Here is an 18,746-nt window from a genome sequence, read left to right on the forward strand (position 1 = left end):
AATTACTCAAACTGTTTGGAAGATTTGCAACTGAACCTGAATATTTTGTGCACGTGGCTCACCTGTTGGTCACTGGAGAATGTAAAAGGACCATAGCTCTGGGAAATTCATGTTCAATCCCAGCACGATGGACGCCTCTGAAAACGGGTTACAGGCTCTACAGGCTTAAGGTAGCCTTGGGAAACATCGGAATATTGGAATTGCTAGGCATAAAAAAATACATTGTTCACTTCTTGCCATCCTGTTAATCATATGATTCAATGATAATGGAGTTGTGGGCTGATCACAACAATCAATCTCTATTAATTCAAATACTATGCAATCCAACCGTGAACTGAGGAAAACATCAGCAGTGGGAAGTTTTGGGCATTATTGCTCCAAACTCAACATGTCCCTCCTCAGCCTGCTATGCTTACTATCACTAATTAACCACACTGCACTACAAAATATTTTCAGATCATGTTCTTGTCTCCTCCTTGGTAAAAACTGAGACAATAAAACTTTTGAGCACTTTTGACCCCACTCCATGCCTTGATTTCCTTCTTCTTGTAATATACAGTGGCACAGTGGTTAGCACTGCTGCCTCATCGCGACAGGGACACGGGTTCAATCCGGTCTTGGCTGACTGTGTAGAGTTTTGCACGTTCTCCCTGTGTCTGTGTGATTTTCCTTCGGGTGCTCCGGTTTCCTCCCACAGTCCAGAATTGTGCAGTTTAGGCGGATTGGTTCTGCTAAATTGCCCCATAATGTCCAAAGATGTGCAGGTTAGGTGGGGTTAGGGGGATAGGGCGACAGAGTGGGCCTCCTTAGAATGCTCTTTCAGAGGGGTGGTGCACACTCATTGGGCCGAATGGCCTCCTTCCGCACTGCAGGAATTCTATTGTTCTATAACTAGAATAAATTACAATTGCTCATCACTTCTCTTGTCTTATTCAACACAAATATTTTCTTTGTGACTTTGATGCCTTCTTTCCACTTCAGGCATATTCTTTCATCTTAATTCTGTGCTATTTCTCTTCATTAAATGCTGGGTTTGGGGCTGGTTTAGCACAGTGGGCTAAATAGTTGGCTTGCAATGCAGAACAGTGCCAGCAGCACGGGTTCAATTCCCGTACTGGTCTCCCCGAACAGGTGCTGGAATGTGGTGACTAGGGGCTTTCACAGTAACATCATTGACGCCTACTTGTGACAATAAGCTATTATTATTATAAATGCATTTTCCTTTCTTTGTGAGTTGCTTGGCAGTCCCATTTAATCAGACAGTTTTGTTTATAAGCTTGGTACCTTGGTTTGACCCATTGTATTCAGTATCAGCACCATTTACATTCCTAGCCATATTCAAACCTTCAAGACTCACCCTTAACAAGATTTCTCAAACTCCTAAAGTTGGTCCTTAAATTTCAGCAGTTATGTTTCGCCATTAGTAACCTTTCCAATTCTTGTAATATCAAATGTGATCATTGTGATCACTGGTTCTTGTGTTGGAGATGTGAGAGTCCCTGTTCTCAAAAACTCCAGATGTTGATCTCCCCTTGATGGCTCTTTTACAAACTAGAGATTTTCAAGAAATGACAGCTTTGGCATCAATGTTCACATCCTGGAATTTAAGCTCTTTCAATTGACTATTATATGGAGACTGGATGAAGAAAGCACTATATTCACTCTCTCCGGCAACTTGGCAAGCCTTCTTCTAGCAGCATCTTCCAAACATGTGACCTGTACCACAGACAAAAGGATAAGGACAGCAGAGGCATAGGAATGCCATCACCTGGAAGTTCCCCTCCAAGCCACACATCATCCTGACTTGGTGTTATATCAACATTGCTTCACTGTCGCTGGGCGCCAAAAACATTGATCTTCCTTCCAACAGCATTGTGAGCATATCTACATCATATGGGCTTGCAGTGGTTCAAGTAGGCCGCTCACCACCACCACCACCTTCTCCAGGGTAATTAAGGATGGACAATAAATTCTGGACTTGCCAGGATTCATATTCACAGGGTTCACTGTCACGGGATACACATTCACAGACGGTGGTATGGTGGCACAGTGGTTAGCACTGTTGCCTCACAGCGTTAGGGACCCAGGTTCGATTCTGATCTTGGGTGATTGTCTGTGTGGAGTTTGCACGTTCTCCCCGTGACTGCGTGGGTATCCTCTCAGTGCTCGCGTTTCCTCCCACAGTTCAAAGATGCGCAGGTTAGACGGGTTGGTCATGATACATAGCCCCATAGTGTCAAAAAAGTTAGGGGGGGGGTTACTGGGTTATGGGTTAGCTTGGGGGTGAGAGCCTAGGTTGGGTGCTCTTTTGGAGGGTCGATGTAGACTCGATGGGCTGAATGGCCTCCTTCTGCACTGTAGCGACTTTATGATTATACAATAGGATTTACATTCACAGGATTCACATTTAAAGAATTCACAGTCAGACGATTCAGTCACAGGATTCACAGTCACAAGATTCATATTCACAGGATTCACAGTCACAGGATTCACAGTCACAGGTTTCGAAATTCACTTTTTAGACATTTGTTACATGTAAACCTTGCTGATACAAATAATTTGTCGATCATACCATTGTACAGCTGCAAAGTGAGTTTCCTTCGCACCAGTACTGTGAGATGAGCACAAACGCAGTTTTGATGCACAGTCAGACCAGACTTGATAACAGAACAAAGGAGAATGGGACCTCCTCAGAGGAGCAAGTCTGGTTATGCTTTGCTTCAGAATCAGTTTTGATTTAACATAGAATTTACGCTTCACAAGTTTAGCGTCGGTATGGAAGCACAGCAGCTTTACACTGACACTAAAGTTGTATATCAATACATTTAATCTTTGTTTGTACTGTTCACAGAATCACAAGACCTTCATGGGTGAGAAAGGCCATTTAGTGAAATGAAGTTCGGTCATCCCGAATTGCACCAAATTCCCTCCTGTTTCAGCATATAACTGTTTCTTAAATCATACAACACCAGGTTACTTGAGGAAGGAGCAGTGCTCTGAAAGCTAGTGATTTGAAACAAACCTGTTGGACTTTAACCTGGTGTTGTAAGACTTCTTACTGTGCTCACCCCAGTCCAACGCCAGCATCTCCACATCATGTTTCTTAAATGATTCCGGGGCTGTTGCTTCCACCACTTCATGTGGAATCCATAATATGTTGATCGTTCTCTGTCTGAGGAGTTTTCTGATACCACTCCTAATTTTTGCCTTTTGCTGGTTTGGACCTTGTCCCCTTGGTTTTAAAACAATTGTGCATATTTATCGTTTCCTTATCATTTAATATTGTTTCTATCTCTATATCTATATATATTCTGTCTGGACGGCACAGTAGCACAGTGGTTAGCACTGTTGCTTCACAAAGCCAGGGACCCGGGTTCGATTCCCAGCTTGGGTCACTGTCTGTGTGGTGTCTGCATGTTCTCCCGGTGTCTGCGTGGGTTTACTCCGGGTGCTCCGGTTTCCTCCCACAAGTACCGAAAGACGTGCCATTAGGTAATTTGGATATTCTGAATTTTCCCTCTGTGTACCCAAACAGGCGCTGGAATGTGGCGACTAGGGATTTTTCACAGTAACTTCATGCAGTGTCAATGTAAGCCTATTTGTGACAATAATAAAGATTATTATTATCTCTTCTAGGAAGCCATCCTCATGGCTGAAAGACATATGTTTATCCAGTCCTTGCTCAAAGTGGAGGATCAATCTTGTGACTTCTCTCTGTTGTTTCAATGCTTGAATATCCTTTCTGTTCCTGTGGTGAGAATTCGACACAGTGAGTATCCTTTCAATTTGTGGCTATCCATTTTTTGAGTTGCTGGAAAGGTTGGAGTCTGGATTCATGCTGTGAGATGCTCTGGGAGATTTTTCTATGTTACAGGCCCTATATGAAAGCAGTCAGATGCTGCAGATTACTTGCTAGGTAAACTGGTGTTAACGTATTGAGATACATATATTGACATGGGGCTATTTCTGCATGCTAGTATTTGTGCTTTTACACCACAATGTTGAGCCATGTGGCTAGGGGTAATATTTGATAAATGTCACTCCCACACCTCATGGAAAATATTCCCTGATTTTCATTTCATGTGCAGAAGGCAAGGTATCGAATACAACACAATCATTGGATTAACCAAAATCATTTAACAGACCTTCGGAGCCTCGTTTATTTTCGTTTAGAAATGGACCCTTTTCCAACATAGCTCACCCGGCAGAACAAAGTTTTAAATAGTTTTGGAGTGATCAGAGTCTGTGTGGCAATCAACTTCACTCCTAAAATGTCCTGAATGGTGATGACTCTGTCATTTAGTAACTTTATAGCCAATCAATCCACAGCTACCAAGTTCCAAAACAACATCTCAGAGGAAGTTCTTTGGACCAGAAGCACAAAACTCCAAGACTGTTGGGGTAATTCACTCCCTTCCCCCCCCCCCCCCCCGCAGCAAATTGAACGGGTGTGGAAAATGCAAAATTAGGACACGAAGCTGCAAGCTTCAAAAGTCAAAGTATTAAAAGAGCTGAAGGGCTGATGTTTGCAATTCCTCCACGAAAACAGGAGGGAATAGAACAGTGGGACTAAGTGACGTGGGGGAACAGTGCACAGCCTCAGACTTCAAGGCTCCAAGACCCTTGGGTGAGGGTGGGGGTGGGGGCCCTTGGCTGGGCACCAGTTCCACCTCAAGAAGGCGCCCCACCTTTACACACGTGTCATTGAGCAAGCACACAGTGTGCAGAGCTCTCTTTCTGCATTCACTCGGACGTCGTATGTGTTGCTGAGCGCCGGTAACTTTTTGTTTTCATTCCTGAGCAGCTCCCCCAGACTAAAAGAGGGGAAAATATTTATCCGCCTGTTTATTGCAGGAGCAAGCGGTAGGTCAGAGAAGTAGGGACCGAGGTGAGATTCGAACATTGGACAGTGGGTGCAATTAGATATAGAGACAACCAAAGATTGGGGCAGAGATACTGACTACTGAAATTAATTGGAAGACTGGGCCTGACTGGACATTAGGAAACCAGAGAACCATTAGGAAACCGGGGGAGTTGAAGAACTTGGGAGGCACTGCACAGAGTGAGATCAAGGAAATCAAACGGGGGAAATCAGGACTGGAGGGAGAACAGAGGCAAAATATTGGAAGGAACGATTTAGAGGCTGAAAGGAACACAGAGAAATGGGACAGGACATGTTGAGCTGTTGGTTTTTAACAGTGTGCTGCATGGTGCTGGTTCTGTGGGTTCCCATTGATCAGGTAAAAAGTTCTAGTGTTGGGAGGGAAGGTTCAAGGCGATCATCATCTAACTGGAGCAGAAAGGCATTTGAGATGCTGAACGGTAAAGTCCTTTGCCAAAGACGGGCAGGGTCGGCACACATCCGTGATCTCCTCAGAAAGGGAGATACATCCATTGACACTTACTGCAAATACTTCTCAGGTTTAAGGAGAAATCAAGGAGGTGACTGGAAGCGGGGTGATAGAGATGAAAGGAGGGGGTTTGCAAAGGAGATTGAAGCTAGGTCAGGTCTGAGGGCCGTGCAGAGGTCGGAATGTCTGAATGCCTGGGAGCGGGAAATGCTGAAAGCATTTGTGCTGACTGCTTCCCCCAAGTCAAGCTTCAGCGGGTGTGATGCTGAGAAGGAAACAACAGCCCAGAGTTTCCGACAACGTCTAAACCTGCATTTACTACAAAGCATAATAACACTGCCACTAATACAAGGTGAGGAGAAAAATATTCTGCTTTTCCGCTGCATGGTTAGTATTGCAAACGGAGAAAAATGTAAAACGAATCGTGGTATTGTATAGCACCATGATAGTAAGGGTAGGCTTTAATCGGGAATGATGAATGGTTTTCCTCAGAATTTCCCCCCTGAATCAAAATATTGTTCCGACACACAATCTTGAGAGGGGAAGAACACTGTCATTATTCCAATGAATGAATCAATTTACTTAAGTTTTAACATTGCAGTTCCTTGATGGAAATTGAATAAATATCCAATCATATTAACTCTGTGGTGCTGACCAAATAGCAGAGGTCCCTAAGCAAGGTGTATGTGTGAGTGTTTGCAGCATGTCTAACCTCTGTCCTCACTCCCAACACTAGACTTGTTCTCAAGAGTTAGGGATTGAGGGATAGAATCACACACCACAGAAAGTGGCTAGTCTGCAGATCAGGCTAGTGCTTGCTCTCTGAAAGACATAGCAATTTGGCCCTTCCCTGCTCTTTCCCCCATAGCCCTTCAAATATTTCCTTTTAAAGTAGAGATCCAATACCTTTTTGAAATTACTATTGGACGTCATTCCACCACCCTGTCAGACAGCACATTTCAGATTTTAACAAAGCGATGAGTAAAAAGGATATAATTTAATGGAGCAAATGTTACATTGTCATGGTGCCTTCTGCTTGCTGACTGCAACCCATTAGAAAACAGAGTGAGTTAGGATCACTACAATACAGAAGGAGGCCAATTGGCCCATCGAGTCGGCATCAACCCCCAAAAGGGCACCTTAATCAGGCCCACGTCCCTACCCCAGCCCGGTAACTCCACCTAACCTTTTTTGGGCACCAAGGGGCAATTTAGCATGGCCAACCACCTAAGCTGCACATCTTTGGGCTGTGGGAGGAAGCCGGAACACCGGAACAAAACCTACGCAGACACGGGGAGACCGTGCAAACTCTACACAGAGTCACCCGAGGTTGGAATCGAACCCTGACCCCTGATGGTGTGAGGTAACAGTGCTAACCACTGTACCACCGTGCCGTCTCCAGTTGGACTATATTGATCCATACTTATGTGGGCTGAAGAAGTAATTTGTTATCTAGTAGTACCACTGATTGATGTTCGGGCAGCACGATAGTACAGTGGTTAGCACTGTTGCTTCACAGCTTCAGGGCGCCAGGTTTGTTTCCCAGCTTGGGTCACTGTGGAGGCTGCACATTCTCCCCGTGCCTGCGTGGGTTTCTGGGCACTCCGGGCTCCTCCCACACGTCTCGAAAGACATGTTGTTAGGCAAATTGGACATACTGAATTCTCCCTCAGTGTACTGGGGTCGGAATGTGGTGACTAGGGGATTTTCACAGTAACTTCATTGCAGTGTTAATGTAAGCCTACTTGTGACAATAAAGATTATAACGCTGTGTTACTTCAAGTTTAAGCCTTTTCGCAGCCACCATTGAAGTACAAATGTGAGTACTGCTGGTCCCTGGTATTGGGCTATTGAGTTATCCTTCTGCTGTCTACCAAAAATTCTCTAAAAGGACTGACTAGAATGTGCAATAAGCATTGCAGTTCTTTTCTTTCAGAAAGGAAGGATTCTCACTGTAACACCTCAATGTATTGTAAAACTACAGCAAATGTCCCAGCGAAGGATGACTGCATAGTATAATGGAATGAGAACAGTAATGTGGCCATGCAGTTGTATGTTCAAAATCTGCTGTGTAAGGCAGAACTTGAACAATAATATTAGATATTCACCATGTGCTCTTTAGTAATTCATGGCATGTATTGATCAAATCGAAGAGTTTTTTGCTCATGAAAGAATTGAGCAACAAGATTCACGTGCCATTTTCATCACGTGGCTTCATCTGCAAGTGGAATAATGCTGTCAACTTTATATCGTTGCAGCTTACGTTTATCAAACAAGTTCTCATTTGTTTACATGAAGTTTTACATCAAGAGATTTTGAATAAAGATATACCCCTTGTGTTATTTCTGGGAAACAACAGAATGATGGGGTGAACTCCAGTGATTGGAATGAAACTTTTATAAAGTTGTTTTTAATACAATGGTGTCCGGTAATAAGTTTTAAGTTAGAGAAGAGTTTTGGGTCACATAGAAACAAAAACAGCATCACGATAACCTTCAAGTTGTTTTGTTTTCCAAGTGTAATTTGCTAAATATTTATGCCTGTATTATGAAACAGTGAGCTGGAAAGAAGACATTGAGCTGGAGTTCCGAAATTATTCAGTGGAGAAGGAACTGCGGAAGGAGGTCAACCTGTTAGGTGCTTTCCTCGTGTTCTTTCTGGGTGACAAAGAAAAAGATTGGCTTCAGAGCGAAGGGAGGAACTTCAGCGTCACTCTCAGAAAAGGCAAATGGTCTAAATACGAGGTAAATTCAAATTATTCATGCTGTCCACTGGATAGATTTTGAAGCTTTCAGACGATATTTTTCAACTTCCTCTTCCCTGCTTCCTCATGTTGGTAGTGGTGTTCGAGAGGATTTCTTAATAAATACAGCTTAATTTCTGGCCTCCCTCTGGCAGTTCATGTCTTGTCTTGCAAACAGAGAGGTAATCTGACGTTATAAGTTTAACACGCACACTGAGTGACAGACAAGTCTATTTTCCAACCTATTGTGTGTGGCTGCAACTGATCATGTACTCTGCAGCTAGTGCATATAGGAGTTAAGATTTGAATCTGAGAATAGTTTCAAGATAGAAATTGCAGCATACATGGGAGCCACATTGCAGCGTGACCATGCATAGTCAGCTACAATAGCTGCTGATTAGGTCGCAGTGTTGGAGGTGGGGTCGCTGAGTGGAGAGATGATGTGATGGTCACCGGAGGCAACTGCGCGTGTGTAGGTTAGGGTATGATCCCAAGGGTAACCTTTGGGAATAGGGGGCACATTTTGTGCAGGTGCGGATACTGAGGTTGGGGGTCTAGCAGCCTGTTCATTGATCAAGGCAGCCCTGAAGTAGTGGTCTTGAAGCACAGGTAGAGTTGAGAGCAGGCACTGACCAGGGCACACTGACTCTCTCTCCCTTTGGAATAATGGGGCAATCCCAATGAGTCTGCTTCTTTAGTTTGGACATTGTACCACCGTAGCCAGACAGTAACTTCGGACAGGCTTTCATCTGTCAGTCGTTCTATTTCGCTCCAATAGCTCCAAGCAATTTCACTGAAAAGCTTGTGTTCTGCCTGAGAGGCTACTTCAAACCGCTTTGTGACATCAAGACTAGTAATCACTCAGCGGCCATTCGCCCCTAATGCCTTCTGCTGCATGCTGGCCGCTCGTTTTATTTTCCTCACTATTGCATGATTGCCATATTGCAGAGGTAGGATCTTGCTCAGGTAACCTAAATCAATGCTGAGGGTCAAAGCCGTTGCAAAGTAAAGGCCTGCGGCCAAGATTACTTGTAACAGTTTTGCTTTGTGCAGCTTGAAACCTCCGTTGCAATTTGTGTTAACGGCACCCTGTTGTCTCCGTCGCTTGGTGGTGTTGTCTCTCGATGGGCAGTGTTCTCGATCTTGTCATTTTGTGGAACCTGCGTCTGGAACGCCATCACACTCAAGTTTGGGAGGCTGTGGAGGAGCAGGTCGTTCGAAGTCGCGGCAAAATCCCACGACGCCGTCCGTCTACGCTGTTCTTTTCCTGGCAGCGACAGATTGGCTCATTTTCACAAAATGAAGCAACGTGGCGGTTTAGAAACAGGGTGACCCGCATGGCCCAACCGGTCCCTCCTGTTTGGTTAGCTTTCAGTCCTGCCTGCCTGGATCCGGCCTCCTGGCATTTTTAAAAGATGCAAAACTGCCATCCGGTTATATTCTTGCCACTGCAGCGCGGTATACAGAAGCAGCACATCCCACTAGGCCACTAACCTAAGCTAAAAAAAGAAAAAACTCCAGTCCCAATCATCTGTACCTGGGGCTGGGTTTCATTGCGATGGTGAAGGCAAGATCCGATACAAAGAGCAAAGAAAAGTACAGCACAGGAACAGGCCCTTCGGCCCTCCAAGCCTGTGCCGACCATGCTACCCGTCTAAACTAAAATCTTCTACACTTCCTTGGTCCATATACCTCTATGCTCATCCTATTCATGTATTTGTCAAGATGCCCCTTAAATGTCACTGTCGTCCCTGCTTCCACCAACTTCTCCGGCAGCAAGTTCCAGGCACCCACTCCCCTCTGTGTAAAAAACCTGCCTCGTACATCTCCTCTAAACCTTGCCCCTCGCACCTTAAACATATGCCCCCTAGTAATTGACCCCTCTACCCTGGGAAAAAACCTCTGACTATCCACTCTGTCTATGCTCCTCATAATTTTGTAGACTTCTATCAGGTCGCCACTCAACCTCCTTCGTTCCAGTGAGAACAAACCGAGTTTATTCAACCTCTCCTCATAGCTAATGTCCTCCATACCAGGCAACATCCTGGTAAATCTCTTATGCACCCTCTCCACATCCTTCTGGTAGTGCGGCGAGCGACCAGCATTGAACACTATACTCCAAGTGCGGCCTAACTAAGGTTCTATACAGCTGATATGGGACTGCAATTTTTGCAGAGACTGTGGTGGTAAAATGTGTTCCTGATGGAGCTGTGCTTCCACCTTGCAGTTGTGTTTATTTTAGGAATCATGGGACGGCTCGGTGGTACATTGGTCAGCACTGCTCACAGTGCCAGGGATCCAGCTTCAATTCTCTCTTTGGGTGACTAGAGTTTGCACATTCTCCCCCGCCCGTGTCTCTGTGGGTTTCCTCTGGTGCTTTGGTTTCCTCTCACAGTCCAAAAATGCCCAGTTTAGGTGGATTGGCCATGATAAAATTGCCCGTTAGTGTGCAAAGATGTGCATGTTATGTGGGATTACTGGGATAGGGCGCAGGAGCGGGCCTGTGCAGACTTGATGGAGCAAATGGCCTCCTTCTTCACTGTAGGGATTCTATGGTTTGAAGAAAGGGCTGTGAGGTTGCGTGGAAGTTTTAGCATTCTGAAGAATGTAATACCCAATATAGATTAATTAAAATGAGCACAGAATGCACTGCCCACTGGAGCATAAAGACAGAACCAACGGTCTGACAGAGGATTCAGAAATTGTCACTGTCGAAATCTTATTTTCATAAATAAATACCGGGGGTTCACAGAAAAAGACAGGGTGGATAAAGAGAAACTATTTCCACTGGTTGGAGATTGCATACCCAGGGGGCATAGTCTAAACATCAGGGCCAGAGGGTTCAGGAGAGATGTTAGGAAGAACGTCTTCACGCAAAGGGTGGTAGAGGTTTGGAACTCTGTCCCACAAACAGCAGTTGAAGCGAGATCAGTTGTTAATTTTAAAGATGAGATCGATAGATTTTTGTTAAGCAAAGATATTAAGGGACATGGTGTGGTAAACCACTGTTGCACCTATATTAGGTGATGTATGGTAGGACCTGTACTACAGGTACGACGGTAGTCCCTGCCTGCTGGCTCCGCCCAATAGGCGGAGTATAAATTTATACTCCGCACGGACACACATATTTATATGTGTGTCCTCCGTGCAGCAGCCATTTCGCCAGCTGCTGTGGGAGGCCACACATCTTAGAGCAATAAAGCCTCAGTTGTATTCAACTCTCGTCTTTGTGCAATTGATCGTGCATCACATGGGAAGGCCCATATGGAGTTAGGCCACAGATCAGCCATGAACTCATTAACTGGCAGGATAGGCTCGAGGGGCTGAATGGCCTACTCCTGTTCCTATGCTTTTAGCTCCCCAGTATTAAGCATGTAACCGTCAGAGTTTATCTCCCATATTCCTCTCTTTAATCCTTCTGGGCCATGTGCCCTTGCAAATGGTAGAGTGGACCGCCAGGTTGCTCCCAAACCAGTGGCAATATATTATTTGACTAGTTATCATGGACTAGCTTGTCACAGATTCACTTGGGACTCCCGACTCTGCTTCGCAATTGTGTGGGCAAAATGGCCTCAACTTGGAAATGAAAAGAACAACCTGCTAGTCTGAGGTGCTGTGCCTCAATGCTCCAATACACAATGTTGTGGATGAAATTAAATGAAAATGAAAATCACTTATTGTCACAAGTAGGCTTCAATGAAGTTATTGTGAGAAGCCCCTAGTCGCCACATTCCGGTGCCTCTCCGGGGATCGAACTGTGCTGCTGACCTGCTTGGTCTGCTTTAAAAGCTAGCGACTTAGCCTAGTGAGCTAAACCAGGATGTTGTAAAGCTGTAGCAAATGTGTTATGGGCTGAGTCACAGTTCTGGTGCCCATATAAAGTTCTCTTTTTCATCACAAGATTTTGAATACAAATATACAGGGCACTGTTATCCAAAGAGCCTTGGTGACGAAAAGGGTGTGTACATTTGATATGACCAAGTAACATCGCATAATTAAATAGCCTGTCAGCACTCATTTGAACAATGAACAATTACCACTTGGTTGTGGTACCTGACCGGAGAGAAGAGGGACATTTTTAGAGGCGATGGTTTAGGGGCAGCGAGAGAGAAACAATATTCAGCGAACAACTGTGGAATTCCAAACATTCTCTGTGAGGAAGATCTTGAAATTTTGGATTTTGCCTATATTTGGTGGTGGATTAATTGCTGTGCACGTCATGCTCCCTTCATCTTTATTTTGCAATCTCTAATTCTTGTTTTTTCAGCCAGTGTGTGTTACCAACGACTCGAACTATATCATACTGGAGCTGCCAACCAAAGCCTGCAAGTGGTTTTATTCCAGATCCCTTCGCCTTTCAATGCAGATGTGGCCCGTAACTGTTGATGGTAAGTATTATTTTATTGTCACTCTTCAAATTGGGGTCATTCTAAGGTTACTTTTGAAATTGAAATACATTGGATTCCTGCTAAATATGTAATTTCCAAATTGGTGTGTGGAACAGCCATCCCGCAGCAGGGTAAACATTGGTCACAGTTGTCCCCATGTTTGTTTTGGACAGTTTTCAGGCATCTGGAGTGGCTACCATAGACAGGTGGTTAGGACCCTGAATATGCTAGTACTGAGGCTCTTGAAATCTGCTAAGGTCCCATCTTAGAAATTGGGTTGCCTTGTGTTGTCACCATGAGTAGTATATTACTTGTATTACGGCACTGCCCGTATATTAGAGGTACAAGGGTAAATCCCTGCCTTCTGGCTCTGCCCAGTAGGCGGCATATAAATATGTGTGCTCTCCTGTGCTGCAGCCATTCTGGTTCCAGCTACAGGAGGCACAACATCTTTGCTCAATAAAGCCTCAATTATTCCACTACTCTCGTCTTTGTGGTAATTGATAGTGCATCAATTTATTGAGCAAAGAATTTTTTAAACAACAAGACCCTGAGGTGGAGGATCGAGCTCTCCACCTATAATTACGAGATTTTGTATCGCCCGGGGAAGCTCAACGAGCCCCCTGATGCCCTATCCCGCGGTACATGTGCCAGCGAACAAGCGGACCGACACTGGGAACTCCACCATGACCTCTGCCACCCGGGGGTCACCCGGTTCTTCCATTTCATCAAGGCCCGCAACCTGCCCTACTCCATTGAGGAGGTCAGGACCCTCACCAGAGACTGCCAGGTCTGCGCAGAGTGCAAGCTGCACTTCTATCGGCCAGATCGAGCGCACCTGGTGATGGCCTCCCGCCCTTTTGAACGCCTCAGCGTGGACTTCAAAGGGCCCCTCCACCGACCACAACACGTACTTTCTGAACGTGATTGATGAATACTCCCGATTCCCTTTTGCCATCCCATGCCCCGATATGACTTCTGCCACGGTAATTAAAGCCCTCCACAGCATCTTCACTCTGTTCGTTTTCCCCACCTACATCCACAACGACCGGGGATCCTCCTTCATAAGTGATGAGCTGCATCAGTTCCTGCTCAGCAAGGGCATCGCCTCGAGGAGGACGACCAGCTACAACCCCCGGGGAAATGGGCAGGTGGAGAGGGAGAACGGGACGGTCTGGAAGGCCGTCGTGCTGGCCCTTCGGTCTAAAAATCTCCCAGCCTTCCGCTGGCAGAGGGTCCTCCCCAACGCGCTCCACTCTATCCGATCGCGCCTCTGCACCGCAACTAACGAGATCCCTCATGAACGGGTGTTTGCCTTCCCCAGGAAGTCCACCTCCGGGGTCTCGCTCCCAACATGGCTGACAGTTCCTGGACCCGTCCTCCTTTGGAAGCATGTGCGGACCCATAAGTCGGACCCCTTGATCGAAAAAGTCTACCTCTTACATGCTAACTCGCAGTACGCCTACGTGGCACACCCCGACGGGCGCCAAGACAGTCTCTCTCCGGGACTTGGCACCTGCTGGATCTCCACCCATGACCCCTGACCTGACACCGCCCCCCCCGGTTGCCTCTTTCACCCCTGCGCAACTCATCCTCCCTCCAGCGAACCTCACCGCAGCCCCCACTCCTGCAGGATCCGTCCTTCCACTGGTTCCACTCAGGGGTGACGAGGACAACACGCTCCCGGGGTCACAGGTGACCAAGTCGGCGCCCACATCACCACCAGGACTGAGGCGATCACAGAGGAGGGTCAAGGTCCCCGACAGACTTAACTTTTAATGATTTCCACCACCCCCGCCGAACCCTTTTTTTTAACAGGGGGTGAATGTGGTAGTCACCACTAGTAGTATATTGCATGTATTACAGCACTGCCCGTATAATGCTGGCTCCGCCCAGTAGGCGGCATATAAATATGTGTGCTCGCCTGTGCTGCAGCCATTCTGGTTCCAGCTACAGGAGGCACAACATCTTTGCTCAATAAAGCCTCGATTGTTCCACCATTCCCGTCTTTGTGGTAATTGATAGAGCATCACCCTGAGCTTAGCTGGTATTGGTCCTACTCTGCTAAGAGTTTCTGAGCCTGGTTGCTGCTTAGCCATCACAGTAAAAGGAAGGTAATGTTTGTCTAGCTCAATGTGAAGCCAGGGGAAGCAGAAATACTCCTTTCTGCCCCACAGTACTCCAGAGGCCGGCTGTCGACCTGTGACCACTCTTACCCATCTTCTATGGCACTTAACCTGCTGTTTGCAAGACAAATAGCCCAAAATTAATCTTTCAATTGGGTCAGTTGTCTCTAGGGGTGTCGAAAGCAAGCCACAATCAACTTGTACATCCTATGAAACAGTAAAAATGCTTTATCAGGGTGTATTGGAAATACTGTTTGAACTGCTGGCAGATAAGATTTACACATTGTGGAACCATGCACAGAAGTTGGGATTCTCTCTTATCTTCTACCTGAGCCCACCTCATCCATCAGACCCATCACCTGCTTGCTTGCTTGACCCATTGCTGTCCTAATTGCTGACCTCCTAATATCCATTTCCTGCCTCCTCTCCCCACCGTACCAACGCCAATTGCAAATGGTACCCATAGAATCATAGAATTTACCATGCAGTAGGAGGCTATTCAGCCCATCAAGTCTGCACCGGCCCTTGGAAAGAGCACCCTACTTAAGGTCACGCATCCACCCTATCCCAGTATCCCCACTTAACCTTTTGGACACTAAGGGACAATTTACAATGACCAATCCACCTAACCTTCACACCTTTGGAAGTGCAAGGCCACTGCTAAATTGAGCATTATCAACATCGATCGGATACAAATTTGTTGTATGTCTCAGCCCACCTCACAGATCTTATTCTTAAACCAACAGGAAGAAATGAATTTACTGCTTCAGGTAGTTGTGCCAAAGCCCTCGGGACTGTCCAATGCCAAGAGTCCTTAGCACAGAAGTTGCTGTTTGGTTGGGATGACAAGCGATACACACGCCTTCCTCCTGTCATTCTTGTGGCACTGAAAAATAGAAGATCTACCAAAAACAAGGAGCCCTAAGGCATTTTGCTGCCCAGCTGCCCCAAAGAGTGGGCAAACAGTAACAGAGCAAGAGATTAAACAAAACAAAAGGCTTGGCTGAGCGACATCACACTTGTCATCTAAACGCGGGGTTAGATAGGGATACACGGTTTCATGATAATATTCTGTTAATTTCTGGAAGATGCATGCATATCACTTTTAATTTACATGCACAAATCCTCACATCTATGAATGTTTTTTTTAAAATTGCTGTACCAGCATTGTGTAAAGAAAGCACTTAACAAACAAAATGAAACAACATTTTATGTTCATTAAGAATTTGCAGACCATGTTGGCCTGTTAGAGATGTTTTATTTTTAAGTTCTCTTACTTTGAGCTTGCCAAAATCGATGTGCTTGAAAATATGTTATAAAAAATAGCTAATGTAGCAATCAAGTATGAAAAATTTAAACTTGTTATTTCTGATTGGGATCAGTAAGGAAAAGATGCTTGGTGTATTTTGAGTTGTCTATAATTATTTGACTATGGAGCTATCAAGAAGCAAATGGAGATTGTTTACAGCCTACAATATGTAGCATTTGTTTGTTCTCCACCTGACTGATTAATAATGTGTTTCTGCATTCAGAAGGCATTCTGGCACATTAGTAGACATTTATTCTGAGAAGTGAGGGTTTTTTGTTTATATCATCTACTTAAGATAAGTGTTTGGTGCAAGAAGTTAAAGAAACATTTTATTTTATTGGTTCCACACGCCTTAAGTACTGTAATTTATTTTCTGCCTTGCACAAGGGCTGTCCCGATTATGTAACTAAAATAAATATTGAAAATAGTAACAGTGACTGCCATGATGATTTGCGCTTGATGTCATACACGTCCACTTTTTTTGAAGGTTGATATTTTCTGTCCTGCCATGCCATTTATGGGGCGGGATTCTCCGGTCTCTGACACCGAAATCCCGCTGGTGCTGAAATCGAGGGCGGCGCCGCTTTGCGATGCTCCGCCTCCTCCAAAACAGCGCACTCGCAGAGTACGCCGTCGGGACGGCCTCAGGAAGTTACCTGAGGCCCTCCCCGATGCTCTGCCCCCGATGGGCCGAGTTCCCAACGGCGTGAGGCGCGTGTCCTATTTTTCTTCGAGCGGCTGGGGACTAAGTCCAACTCTGCCAAAGTCGGCAGGGTAGCCGATCCGTGGGCATGGGGCGTTTGCTTGCGGATGACACCCCTGCTCCCATAGATAAAGATTCTGCTCAGTGTGGGCAGCTCCCTACAGAGGAGCGCTAGCTAGAGTGAGGCCTAATTTTCTACCAGAATTGTCAGTGGCGGGGAGGAACACCCTTCGAGACCTTAAACAGGACCTTAGAGATGCTTTTGCAAACTTGACAGTCCTGCAGGAATTGAGCAACATGCATTCCACGAGTGCTTTGCCCAAAGGCAGGTCCCTTTGCCTCATTTTCTGTTGATGTTGCTTTATCCTGAGCCAATTTTCTTGGCAGGTTTCCTCACTGCCTTCCACTCTCGAGGGTGGCGAGGAGGCAGATCCCATATCCAACTGGAATTGGACCTGTGCTGTCGGTGTTTTCTCAATCACGTGCTTACCATTTAACCAATGGAGCTAATTGTACCTCTTCGCTTGCTGTACCCTGGATTTGGACATTCCTAGGGAAGTGGCCCCTGAAACATTGTTGGCAAAGTACATCAGAATGAGCAACATTCCGAGAACGCCATAGTGATTAGAGCAGGGGTGGGCAAACTTTTCCGTGCAAGGGCCACATTCAGAAATTCACAATTCACAAAGGGCCGCATAGTATATTAAGTAAAATAATTACTTCACCCGGTTATGATTCTGGGCGCCTCATATAGAACATAGAACAGTACAGCACAGAACAGGCCCTTCGGCCCTCAATGTTGTGCCGAGCAATGATCACCCTACTCAAGTAAACGTATCCACCCTATACCAGTAAGTAACCCAACAGCCCCCCCCCCCCCATTAACCTTTAAAAAAAAAAATTTTTTTTAAAAAAATTTTTTTAAAGAAATTTTTTTTTTTTTTAATGACTTGGTGGGCCGCAGAAATACCTTTGGCGGGCCGCATGCGGCCCGCGGGCCGTAGTTTGCCCACCCCTGGATTAGAGCAACAAGGGCAACAGAGCTCAGTTGATCACAGGTTTTCGATTCAGTTTAATGCAGTGAATTACTCAATTTAATCATCACTATCAAATAGGTGCACCTCAACAACAAAACATGACAGACATAAGGCACTTATTGGGTTACAACTGTCCAAAAGGAACCCAGGCCCAACAAAATGCTATTCTCGAGTGAATAAATGTGCATTTCTTTCTCATGTTCAAGTGCATCGGCCATCTGTAAATGGTCGTTGACGGCTAATGTTCTGCAATGGGTAATGCGAGGTATCCTGAATCTGATATCAGCTAAGTGGAAGTGATGAGGTTTTGGTTTCTTGAAGCCACTCATTCGATGTTAGATGTACTGCCCTCAGTTAGAAATTTTCAGTGGTATTAGACTAGAACCAACAGTGCAGAAGGAGGCCATTCAGCCCATCGAGTCTGCGCCAACCTTCTGAAAGAACACCCTACTGAGACCCAATCCCCACCCTATCCCTGTAACCCCACCTTGGGACAATTTAGTACAGCCAATCCACCTAACCTGCACATCTTTGGACTGTAAGAGGAAATCAGAGCACCCAGAAGAAACCCACGCAGACATGGGAAGAATGTGCAAACTCCACACAGAAAGTCACCCAAGGTCGGAATTGAACCTAGATCCCTGGTGCTGTGAGGCAGCAATGCTAACCACTGCCACCGTGTCATCCCTTGGCATGTTGCTACAAAGGTATTTTCCTGTCTCGCCACTAGATGGGGATAATGAAACAAGTAATAAAGAATGAGCTAACAAGTGCAGGAATTTGGCTAAGATCACAATCACATCAAACCCACGATCAGCAGGGCTCTTCCTGTCAGTATGGATCTTGTATGTCTTCTTGTGGGGACCATGAATTGGATTCAATTTAAATTTAATAGCAGAGCACTTGGGAAAACTGGCAGAATCAAACAGCATGGGCGGGATTCTGTTATCCTGAGGCAAAGTGTTGACGCCGTCGGAAATGCCGTTGCGTTTCTCGACGGCATCAACACGGCCTCAGGATCAGCAATTCTGGCCCCTACAGGGGGCCAGCACGACACTGAGGTGGTTCACGCTGCTCCAGCTGTTAATC

General features: G+C 45.7%; 1 protein-coding gene across 1 annotated transcript; it reads left to right on the forward strand.

Annotated features, from left to right (window-relative positions):
- Window positions 1-4,675: 4,675 nt before the first annotated feature.
- Window positions 4,676-16,309, forward strand: LOC119968606. The gene is made up of 4 exons (XM_038801229.1): window positions 4,676-5,703; window positions 7,908-8,095; window positions 12,362-12,482; window positions 15,355-16,309. Exons 1-4 carry the CDS (start codon window positions 5,163-5,165, stop codon window positions 15,531-15,533), a joined length of 1,029 nt encoding a protein of 342 aa, XP_038657157.1. The 5' UTR covers window positions 4,676-5,162; the 3' UTR covers window positions 15,534-16,309.
- The last annotated feature ends 2,437 nt before the right edge of the window (window positions 16,310-18,746 follow it).

Source organism: Scyliorhinus canicula, chromosome 7 (genome assembly GCF_902713615.1).
Source record: "Scyliorhinus canicula chromosome 7, sScyCan1.1, whole genome shotgun sequence".
Lineage (NCBI taxonomy): Eukaryota > Metazoa > Chordata > Chondrichthyes > Carcharhiniformes > Scyliorhinidae > Scyliorhinus > Scyliorhinus canicula.

Excerpts from the sequence above, each read along its gene's own strand:
- LOC119968606 (XM_038801229.1), top strand. The coding sequence starts at position 5,163 with ATGGGACAGGACATGTTGAGCTGTTGGTTTTTAACAGTGTGCTGCATG. Across the intron at positions 5,704-7,907 it reads AACACTGCCACTAATACAAG|TGAGCTGGAAAGAAGACATT; the intron begins GTGAGGAGAAAA and ends ATTATGAAACAG. Across the intron at positions 12,483-15,354 it reads GTGGCCCGTAACTGTTGATG|GAAGAAATGAATTTACTGCT; the intron begins GTAAGTATTATT and ends TTAAACCAACAG.